The sequence below is a fragment of the Felis catus genome, chromosome B2 (genome assembly GCF_018350175.1).
Source record: "Felis catus isolate Fca126 chromosome B2, F.catus_Fca126_mat1.0, whole genome shotgun sequence".
NCBI classification, from domain to species: Eukaryota; Metazoa; Chordata; class Mammalia; order Carnivora; family Felidae; genus Felis; species Felis catus.
Genome location: NC_058372.1, coordinates 62949287 through 62961621, shown reverse-complemented (window position 1 = coordinate 62961621; position 12335 = coordinate 62949287). Strand labels below are relative to the sequence as shown.

The following is a 12335-nucleotide window of genomic DNA, read 5'->3' as shown; positions in this document are numbered from 1 at the left end:
ATGTAACAAATGATTTAATCCAGCAGTTTTGTTAAAATTAGGAAACTCACAGAGATATTGATTTTTAAATAGGATTTTTTGTCGTCCTTATCTATAGACTGATTTATTTCAAATAACACCCTGTTGTTTGGGCTCAGCAAAATTTCTTGATTTCATTTTTCTCCTTGTAGGCTACAGAAGTATAAAATATGTTGCAAAAGACTCAAATGTTAATTTTCTTTGACTTAGGAATTATCTTAAGAAAATAATCATAGTAGCTCATTGTAGCAGCTCTGATGTCTAAGACAGAAAATTAGTTAACTAAAACAGTTAACTAAAATTGGTTAACTAAAATTAGTTAACTATTACAGAGGCGCCTGGGTGGCTCAGTCGGTTAAGCGTCCGACTTCAGCTCAGGTCATGATCTCACAGTTCGTGAGTTTGAGCCCCGCATCGGGCTCTGTGCTTACAGCTCAGAGCCTGGAGCCTGCTTCACATTCTGTGTCTCCCTCTCTCTCTGCCCCTTCCCTGCTCATGCTCTGTCTCTCTCTGCTTCAAAAATAAATAAACATTAAAAAAAAATATTACAGCAATTTAGTTGAAATTTAAGCAGTCCTGTTTAAAAAAAAAATCATGCCTTAGAAGAATATATACTGATGTGGGTAAATGCTTTGATTTCAAATTCAAAATACGTATCATGATTATGTATGTGTGTGAGAGAGAGGGAGAGAGGGAGTGAGGGAGAGAGAGGAAAGGAAGACAGAGCAAGGAAGATAGGAATGTTATACCAAAATAGGAATCATGGCTGTATTTGGGTAGTGAGATCTTTTATTACTAAATTTTCTTTTCTTTTTTCAAAATTTCTACAATGGATACAACTTCTATGATTTTAAATAATTTTTTTTCTCCAAGAAGTTGAGTTGTTGTTAATATAGTACTCTGCTCTTTTTTTCTACATCATTTATCTTCCTTCTTTTTATTTTCTTATACTGATGTTACTAGCCTAAATTATAATGTCAAAAAATCACTTGTGATAAACTCCACATGTGCTGATAATTTTATATAAAATGCTTCTTTGCAAAGGATGATAAAGCTCACCTGAAACTTCAAGTTTATCTCTGTTGTCCTGTGGAAACTGATGTCCCTCTGTTCTCAGTACAGGACACTGTTTTTCTATTAAAAAAAAAAATTGAAGATTTGCACTGCATTTGTCATCAATTTTTTCAATAAGTTTGAATCAGACAATACAACTAGAAACTTAAGATAAAATGAAAATAATAAGCAATTTTGTTAAATTTCTATAGATTGGGGTAAGAATATTACCCCCCTCAGAGTATCTGTGAGTTTGTGAGGGTTACATGTGCCTGGTGCAGAGTGAATGCTTGTGTTAGCTATCATTACTACTACTGCTATATTACTCTAATTTTCTAATTGTTGCTATACACTTTTGACATTAGGAAATCAGCTTTAACATCATTAAAATTTCATATGCAAAATATATTCTAATATTCAAACAAATGAACTGCTACTATATTTGAACACAAATTTGATTCAACTTTTCTTGTCAGGTGATACTACACTTTAGAGAAGGGGACTACTATGGACTGAAGGTGTCCCCCCAAAATGCATATGTTGAAGCTTTGATCCCCAATGAGGTATTATTTAGAGGTGAAGCCTTTGGGAGCTAATTAGGTTTGGACGAGGTCATACAAGTAGAGCTCTCATGATGGAGCTGGTGTCCTTAGGGGATGGAGAAACAATATCTCCTCCTTTCTCTGCACCATATAAGGACACCAGGAAGGGGGCCGTCACCAGCATCTGGCCATGTTGGAACCCTGACCTGAAGTTTCCCAGCCTCCAGAACTGTGTGAAATTAATGTCTATTCTTTAAGCCACCCAACCTAGGACATTCCTAGAACAGCTTGAATTGACTAAAGCAGCAACACAGATGGAAATTATCACAATAAAATTACAAAGCAAAGACATCTGCCATACAAAAGTGGCCTATACTTTTAAAAATTAGATAAAATCATTGAGAAAGTACTAATTATGTGCTAAGGCACCTAATGAAACTTAAAAAATAAAAGGTAAAATTAGTCTCTACTTACAGTGAATGCATACATTCAATACTACCACAACACCTTAATAAAGTAATATATATGCATGCATTAGCTTTTTGTTGTCTGGGATATGCTTAAATCTAATTCAGGCTAGATTCTATGAAGGTTATCGTCAATTGTGAGAAAAATGCAGCAAATTTTTAGAATATGCCAAGGTAACTATATAACTGGACAGATATTCTAAAAATAATTAACTATTATGGCATCACACAATCACATTCTTAATTCTCCAAGTCTAAAATCCTGGTTGAGTTTATTGACCTAAAAGTGTTTTTTTTTTTTTAAATACAATTTATTGTCAAATTGGCTTGCATACAACACCCAGTGAGGGAGATAAACTGCTTAAAACTAAATTGCTTTCTTGCTCTCTGGAAAGTGGAAAGTACTGAATCTCAGTTCAACTGCTCAGCTCCTCAGCCCTTCATTTAACAAATGTATCATGAACTTCAGGGGTGGTGACAGAGCATCATCTAAATATATTTAACTAAAAGAATGAATCAGATTCTAAATAGTGCTGTCACTTAATCAGATTTAAAAGCTGCAATACAAACATGTGAAATTGTAGTACTGAATAATCTCAGAGATTACTTAACTACTTTGGAAATTCCTATTTCAGAAATATTAACATGATTGCAGATCTGAATAGATAGTAAAATTGGATATTTTGTAAACTTTGCCAAATTTTTTAATCTGAATTCATAGTCATTTTTATAAAAACCAAGCATCTCCTCAAGATCTCTGTACTGAAAACTAGAGAACACTGCTGAGGGAGATTTAAGGCCTAAATAACTGAAAGGTTAAACCAACTATTTACACTGGAAGACTCAATATTGCTAAGATGTCAATTGTCAGTTTTATCTCTAGAATCAGTATAATACCAAAGGGTTGTGTGGGTGAGCGTATGTGTGTGTGTGCAAGAAACTGACAAGCTGATTCTCGAATTTATATGGAACAGCAAGAAAACTAGAATAGTTAAGACAAAATTCAAGAACAAGCCAGACAATTACACTATCAGATACCAGAAATTTCTATAATGTGGTATTGGGACACATATAAAGAGATCAAGGGAACAGAGTAGAGTCCAAAACAGACCTGAGAACATGTGGTCTTCTTATTTACCACAAAGGTGCCACTGTAATTCAGTGGGAAAAGGATTGTTTTTCCAATAAATGTTTCTGGGTCAACTGGATCTCCATGTAGAAAAACACTAAACCTTGATCCTTACCTCACACCACGCAGAGAAATTAATTACAGATGATATTAGACCTAAATGTGAAATGTAAAACAATAAAGGGCTACAGAAAGACATAAGATCTTCACAAACTTGGAGTAGTAAAGATTTCTTAAGGGGACACCGAAAGCACCAATTACAAAAGATTGATAAATTGGAATTCATTAAAATTAAAATATTTATCAAAGGACATTAAAAGAGTGAAGAGGAGCCACAGACTATTGCAATATGTCTATCCAATAACATATCATAACCAGAATAAACAAGAACTCTCATAAATCAAGAAAAAAAGACTAAAAACTCTGTTTCAAAAACTCACAAAAAATCTAAACACTTCACAAAAGTGAAGATCCACGTTCCCAACCTGCATGTGAAAATGTGCTCAACATCATTCGTAATCTAGGAAATGCAAAGTAGGACCACGATCAGATCCCACTAAATGGCTAAAAATTAAAGAACTGACAGCACCAAGTTTTGATGAGAATGTGGAGCAAAAGAACTCCCCCACATGGTTTGTGAGAGTGGAAATCAATGCAACCACTTCAAAAAACTGACAGTGTTCACTAAAGCTAAATACACATGAACTCTATGACTTGGAAATTCAATGGCCCAAGAAAAATGAGTATAAAAAAATGAGTGTAAATATCCCTTTTAGAAGAGAATATTCATTTGTAGCATTACTCATAATAAGATAAAAATGGAAACCCAAATGTTCACTGACAAGGGAATAAATGAATGAATTGGGGTATATACAATGAAAAATTGTATACAATAAAAAAGAATAAACTTCTGATACATGCAACAACTTGAATGCATCTCACAGATACACTATTAAGTAAAAAGAATACCATTCCCAAAAGAATACAGACTGTATAATCTCATCTATATGAAGTTCAAAAGACTGTACAACTAACTAATCTACGTCAGAGTACTGGTTACCTTGGTGGGATATTACCTGAAAGAAGATAGAGGAAAGCCTTCTGGGGTTCTGGAAACATTCTATAATTTGGTCTGAGGGGCAGTTACACATTTGTCTAAATGTGTATGTAAAAATAGACACAGATGTCTAAATGTGTATGTAAAAAATTCACTGCACTATGCATCTAAGATTGACGCTTTGTATGTGTAATACCTCATCAACATGAGGAAAACAGCATGTCTGTAAGAAACTAAGCTAAAAATGATTCCTGCAAAACAAAACTGAAATTCTAATCAAATTTTTATAATGAATTTGAATGACTATATGACTGTAATAAATGAGATTAACTTTAAACTCTCCACAACAGATGTAGGGAAAGCCCAACAGATGATTGACAAAACAAGTCTCATGACAGCAGAAAGGGAGTTTCTACTATGATACTTTCATCTTAAGGGGTCTGTTGGCCTACCATCAACTTGGAAACAATACATGTCTGTCTTAAATTCTTCTAAAGACTTAATGAACATATGATGATGTCAAAGTAATAAACCTGTCACTTTGAAATGAATGGAATACAACATTTCCAGCAATATTCATGAAAGTAAGTCTCCACTAAAATCTTTAGTTTATGAAAATCAAATGTAGCTTCATATATTTAGAGCATGTGCTTTATTGTGAAAACCTGAACAAAATAAAGGAAAACTAAATGTTAATTATTTGGGGGTAAGATTCAAGGTGCCATAATCTGAATGCATGAGTCTTAGGGATCCATTGCATACAAATGACAAAGCAGTAGATGTGGCTCTCACAAGTTGGCTGTATTATTTTCTATAAATATTGACACATATATTTTAAAATAAAGTAAAGCACACTTTTTGAGTGAATGTGCATATACCTTAAAGAACAACTGATAAGATCCAAATGTCATCCCAACAGGTAGACAGAGAAGAATCATTGCAGCAGTGTCACTGCAAAGGCTCTCTGGAATGTTCCAAAAGTAATTACTACTAAAATTTCACCATGAAACATGCACTACTTGGGGACCCTTAATCAACAGACCTTTTGAAGAACAAATGCAAAGGTTTTTGACAAATTCATTCTAAGATATTGTTAGTGATTATCAGACCCACCTTCCTCCTGAACTGGCTTGAAGGACCTGGGCAGCTCACGGGATCGGAAGGATATTCAAAGGAGAGCGTCTAGGTCTGATATGGGTAGGTTATCTAGATTTTACCTTGATTATGTACCAAAAAAATACATACTTTTAAAAAAATATTTTACTCTCCTATCTCTCTAAAAATTAGAATCCTGAGGACCTAAGAACAAATTATTCATGAAAAGTTAGACAACTTTGCCCCAGATCACCTAGTGACTCAATGGCGAAGTTGAAATAAAACCCATTTCCTATAAGAAATAGGTTCTTTCCTAAGAAGTCAGACAACTTTTTCTCTGTATTGAACACTGCTTCTTAAAACCACATTCTAAACAAAGTAAGAGTATCTATGACACTCCATTCTTTAGTAGAAATGCATTTTGTTCAGGCTCTCAGTTTCAAGGGTGCTTTAAAAAAAATCCCTTGTTCCCTTAATCTCTAAATCCTTATACTGTGTTCCTACCTGCTGGCTGAGCCTTCCATTATATTGCTAAGTATTCTCTTTGAGATTAGTTCACCTGTTTTTTGAAACCTATATTTCCTATCATTGTTCTGGTATTTATTTTCTATACCCATTCACACAAAAATCTTTAGTTTAATATAGTATTCGCTGAAGACATGTTGAGTTCTGCTTTCTCACTTTTTTTTTTACTATTCACTGAAGGCATGTTGAATTACTTCTTTATCCTCTCAAACAACTAAGAAGCCTAGCTGGTTAAAACCCATTCTTTTAATTTTTCTTTTTTTTTCAGCTGATTTAATACCTAAAAGATTTGTGTGTGTTGCTGATGTTCATAGTGCAAACAGACTAGTCACTCTCCATGGCCACAAAGGCCTCTGGCCTTTGGGAAAAGCCAGGAGGCAAGGTTATTACTTACGCACTACGAAGACAAAAAGAACAGTCAACATTGGAGGCATGATGAAAAATAAATATAAATGCATTCTGTTACACTTCTTACAATGTGTTAAAGATCTTAATATTAAGCTATTTATATACTGCCTTACTGATGGCAAAGAAAGAAAATATATAATTTGTCTAGTGTAAATATAAGTTATATTTTAACTTTGCTAAAGTGCACGTTTCCACACATTTGTATTTAAATAACAATGTATTTAAGGTATAATATGACATCACAATATTCACCTGTCCATTATAGAAGTCTTTAGGGAAGACATGTTACTCAAAGATATACTTTCATAAGCCTACCTGTTCACATTTCTGGGAAGAGTCCTCTAGGGCAAGGGTCAACCATCTCCCAAGAAGTCTCACAGGGCAGTATTTATTGCTTTGGTGAATTTACTAGATCCCAAGGTCTAGCCTTTGATCTCGCAAAGTTAGAAATCAGATTTTAGGGGGCACCTGGGTGGCTCAGTCGGTTAAGTGTCCGACTTCGGCCCAGGTCATGATCTCATGGTTCGAGGATTTTAACCCCATGTCAGGGTCTGTGCTGGCAGCTCAGAGCCTGGAGCCTGCTTCGGATTCCTTGACTCCCTCCCTCTCTGCCCTCCCCCGCTCACACTCTGTCTCTCTTTGCAATGAATAAATGTTAAAAAAAAAAAAAAAAGAAAGAAATCAGATTTTGGTAACATACAGAGCACAGATCCATTTCTCAGTAGTAAATGTGCCTTCACCTCCTCCTCCTCATACACCTGATTACAGTCTCCTAGTCTTTCTTGCTATTTCTGCCACCTGCCAAGCATGCCCCTTCCTTGGGACCTTGGTATATGCTTCTTTCCAGATGTTCACATCCCTCAGTCTCGCACAACTTTCATGTCTCTGCTTAAATATCCCTTCATGAGGGCAGCCTTCCCTGCCCACCCTATACATAATAAACAACCTCTCCTCCCTTCATATCATGTAAGATTGCCAAATACAGAAGGAAACCAAAACAGGATGCTCATTAAATTTGAATGTCAGATAAATAACAAAGATATTCTTAGTATAAGTATATTCCATGCAATGTTTGGGACATACTTACACTTAAAAAATTCATTATTTATCTAAACTTCAGATTTAACACAGTGTCCTATATTTTGCCTGGCAACCCTGCTCACATGCTAATAGTGAGTCCAGGTATGATGGTAGCATGGATTAAAGAGGTGACAGTGGAAGATGAAAAAAGGGGAAGTAATTGAGATGCAAGAATCAACATAACGTGATAAAGGACTGAATGTAGGGAGGAAGGAGAATTGGTTTACTTAGCTGTCTGGGTAAAAATTTAGTTTCTGTAAATGAGTCCCGGTTGAGGAAGAAAAGATTTGTCAATGAATAAATTAATCTGTGGTGGAAGAGAGAAGGAGTTAGAAAGCTTAAGTTGGGGGCGCCTAGGTGGCTCAGTCAGTTAAGCATCCAACTCTTGATTTTGGCTCAGCTCGTGATCTTGAGGTTTGTGAGTTCAAACTCTGTGCTCTCAGCATGGAGCCTGGTTGGGATTCTCATTCTCTCTCTCTCTCTCTCTCTCTCTCTCTCTCTCTCCCTCCCTCCCTCCCTCCCTCCCTCCCCCACTTCCCCTTCCCCCCCCCACACACATACTCTCTCTCAAAATAAATAAATGAACTTAAAAGAAAGAAATGTTAAGTTGGAAGTGCCATTAAGAAATTCAAATTGTTAAGTTATTGATAGATAGAAATACAGGCATGGAACTCAAAACAGAGGTCTAGTGTGTGAAGTAAATTTGGGAGTACTAGAATATAAATCACATTTAAAGCCATGAAGACGGAAGAGATTACACACAGAATGAGTTGAGAAGAAAAGATGGGAAAGGACTACCTCCTGCGAATTCTCAACATTTCTCTCCCTCATCCATTTTTCTTTCTTTATTTTTCCTATTTCTTCATATCTTCAGAAGTACACATTCAATACATTATGGAGCTATTATTACCTGTAAAATCACAATTAAAATCTGTCTAGCTGCATAGATATTCTATTTATCACTCTTCTTTTCTAACATGCATTAAAGAAAATTGTTTTCTTTACTTTTAGTAACAAAACCTATAACACAGCATTTGCCTCAAGATTAGAGTCGGGAACGTGAAAAGTAGCAATTTACCCAAGAGACAGAATTGGTTTCTTTTCTTTTCATAAATAGAGCAAAGAAGAACCTTTAGGTGTTTCACGCTTTTTCTAAAAAAAAACTAAAACAGACTTCCCGTTGGACTGCAGGGGAAGCAGTCCTTTTTATTTTATTGTTACGGGTTGCCCGCAGACCCCTGTACATTTCCTACTTTGACAATATCTTTGAAAAGGATTACAGAGTGTCCCAGGTTTGGAGAAAAACACTGGTTAATAAATAATAGGTAAAGATCGTTGGACCAGAATATAACAAAAATAATATGGAAAAGTGACCAAACATGAAAACAAAAAAAGTGAGAACACCGCTATTTTAACAGAAAAGTCACAAAAGATCACAAAATCCTTATAGCATCTTGTGGGTTTGTCATTGTTGTTGTTGTTGCTTTTAAAACAAAGCTGTTCCTCCAAAGAATACCTGGTTAGGACCTATAATATTTATTTATAATTGTGAAACTTTCCTCCACTTTAAAAATTTAGGAGTTACACAGTATATTTGTCAGTTACATGGCACCACATTGAACATGAGGAATTCTTAAAAACACAAAACCCTCCATACGATAGCACACTTTCCACTCTTGAGTTTAAGAGTGCAGTGTGTTTCAATTAATAAAAGCCAAATTTCAGAATAACAGTTTTTCCTTATAATTGGTAGTAAACTAGCTTTAAAAGGTATATGTGTATGGTGTAGGGCCTAAGTTTATAATCAATTCCATCTAGACACTTAACATGATGTTTTACCATAAGTAAAAGAAATGGCATTCTATCATCTCTCCTTTTATCAAGTCTGGTTTATTTTTTGTTTTGTTTTGTTTTGGGGGGGATTTTTTTTGCTGCGTTTCCTTACTCTGTTCTTCTGTTTTTACTAGTTTTGATGATAACTCAGTAGTTGGCCTTAGACCAGGTTTAGGAAAGTAGAAGAAAAAGAGGAAACTTTAATTACATAAACATAATACATAAACTTCTATCACAGCGGAAAGTTTTAAGAAAATTTAATGCAAATTTTAAGATCTATACAATGTATGTTTTTAATACAATTCTCTTCTCTTTAATATGATCCTCTTTTGACAACTGAGCTGAAACCGCCACATTCAAATTATTTATCTACAATATGAAAATATATAAATATGCCTTAACTCATAATCTCAATGTAATAGTAAAACTGATAAAAGAATAAGAAATAACTGGATTCTTAATGGCTTCAAGATTTTAAAATTTAAGTTGTATTGCATCTTTCCATATTACTCTTGAATTCTATCCCAACTGGAACAATATTCCAAGCATCATTAAATATACTATAGAGTTAAAATAAAGCAATTAAAAGATTCAATTTATCCTTCGTATATTTAGGTTTAACAGTAGACTGTTGACAACTTCACAGACTCCAAAGTTGAAACCCTAGCCTCTCCCTCAGATTTGTTATATTTTATTTTTAGATGTAATCACTTCCCTCCGGTAAATGGTTAGTGACCACACACACAGGTCTGCACATGAGGAAACTAAAAAGGGAACCTTGCACTGTGAATCAGAGACACAAGACACAAGAGCCCCCTGTCAGGCCATGCCCAGCGTGTCATATTCTTCAATAATCCTTATGACAGTACTGTGCAAACATTTTCAGTTAATGCAAATGATACCTGAAGTTAAGCAATTGCCATGGCATGTTCAGTATGTGTTGCTTCAGGAGCACCTTCTACCAAACAGCCTGATAAAAATCAACTTAATTTTTGTCTGTATTACTTTCTCTCAGTGCTTCATGTTATGTGAATCTTGTTAAGAGTTCAGATTAATTCTGAATTCACACTCCTTAGGAAAATCTTTCAGAAAGATAAATTTGGTAAAGTTAATTGGACCAGAATATATACATTCTAGTAGTCCTACATACAATAAATAGAACCTGATTGAAGAATTGCGATACCATGGGGCACTTGGGTGGCTCAGTCGGTTAAGTGTCCGACTTCGGCTCAGGTCATGATCTTGTGGTTCGTGGGTTCGAGCCCTGCTTTGGGTTTTGTGCTGGTGGCTCAGAGTCTGGAGCCTGCTTCGGTTTGTGTCTCCCTCTCTCTGTGCCCCAACTCCCGCTCATGCTCTGTCTCTGTCTCTCCCTCTCTCTCAAAAACAAATAAACGTTAAAAAAATTAAAAAGAAAATAATTGCGATACCAAAGCTGCAAAAGCAAAACATTCAGGAGAATTCCAAAATGGGGAAGTTTCAGTAGTGTAAAATGATTAAGTTCTAATGTTGCTGCACAACATTGTGCCTATAGTTAACAATACTGAATTATATATACACTTAGATATTTCTAAGAGGGTAGATGCCATGTTGTGTTCCTACCACGGTTTTTCAACTTAAAAAAGTTACTAAAGGCAAAAATAACAAAAAATAAATAAAATAAAATAAAATAAAATAAAATAAAATAAAATAAAATAAAATAAAATAAAATAAAATAAAGAAAACCTGGTAGGTAAGATGCAAGATAACCAGCTAAGAAAGAAAAAAAAAAAGACAAAAATGTCAGCTAATACTCCCAAAGGTGAGTATTTCTACAAGTGTTTTCCTTAGACATATCATATTAGATTCACGTGGGGAGTCTGTTAAAGAAATTAACTGCTGAATCCCACCAAGCCTGTCTTGCATAATGGCAATCTCAGAGTGGGATTTAGGAATCAATACCCCAGATGATTCTTGGTCAAACTAAAACTGGAAATTGATTTATTGTAGATCTTTCAAATCATTATTATTGTTAAAAGCATTGATTATGCACTAGCATGTCCCTAAAACTGTGTCCATCTCAACCAAAGATTCATTTTCCTTTCTAACCAAAGAAGTCTTATCCTCTCCTTTTAAGTTGCAAATTGCATTACCTACTAATGCTTCTTAAAAGGAGGGAACAAACAAAATAACTAAAATTAACAACTCAGGCAACAGCAGATGTTGGCGAGGGTGCAGAGAAAGAGGAATCCTTTTGCACTGCTGGTGGGAATGAAAACTGGTGCAGCCACTCTGAAAAACAGTATGGAGCTTCCTCAAAAAAGTAAAAATAGAACTACCCTACGACCCAGCAACTGCACTACTAGGCATTTATCCAAGGGATACAGGTGTGCTGTTTCGAAGGGACACATGCACCCCCATGTTTATAGCAGCACTATCAACAATAGCCAAAGTATAGAAAGAGCCCAAATGTCCATCGATGGATGAATGGATAAAGAAGATGTGATATACATATACAATGGAGTATTACTCAGCAATCAAAAGGAATGAAATCTTGCCATTTGCAACCACGTGGATGGAACTGGAGAGTATTATGCTAAGTGAAATTAGTGAGTCAGAGAAAGACAAAAATCATATGACTTCACTCATATGAGGACTTTAAGAGACAAAACAGATGGACATAAGGGAAGGGAAACAAAAATAATATAAAAACAGGGAGGGGGACAAAAGAGACTTATAAATATGGAGAACAAACTAAGGGTTGTGGTAGGGGGATGGGCTAAATGGGTAAGGGCCATTAAAGAATCTACTGAAATCATTGCTTCACTATATACTAACTAATTTGGATGTAAATTTTAAAAAATAAAAAATAAAGTTAAATAAAAAAAAAGAAGAAGATGTGGTACATAGATACAATGGAGTATTACTTGTCAATCAAAAAGAATGAAATCTTGCCATTACCAATAACATGGATAGAACTAGAGTGTACTATGTTAAGCAAAATTAGTCACAGAAAGACAAATTTCATATGACTTCACTCATATGTGGAATTTAAGATACAAAACAAATGAACATAAGGGAGGGAAGCAAAAATAATATAAAAATAGGCAGAGGGACAAAACATAAGAGACTCTTAAATACAGAGAACAAAC

General features: G+C 35.0%; 1 protein-coding gene across 2 annotated transcripts in view; it reads right to left on the bottom strand.

Moving 5' to 3' along the window:
• Positions 1–12335, bottom strand: part of COL19A1 (collagen type XIX alpha 1 chain) — a 349696-nt gene that overhangs the window by 321958 nt on the left and 15403 nt on the right. For both annotated transcript variants that reach the window (XM_045057717.1, XM_045057718.1), the window contains exon 3: positions 1078–1152. In XM_045057717.1, coding sequence (XP_044913652.1) covers positions 1078–1152 — 75 coding nt within the window. The remainder of the gene's footprint in view (positions 1–1077; positions 1153–12335) is intronic.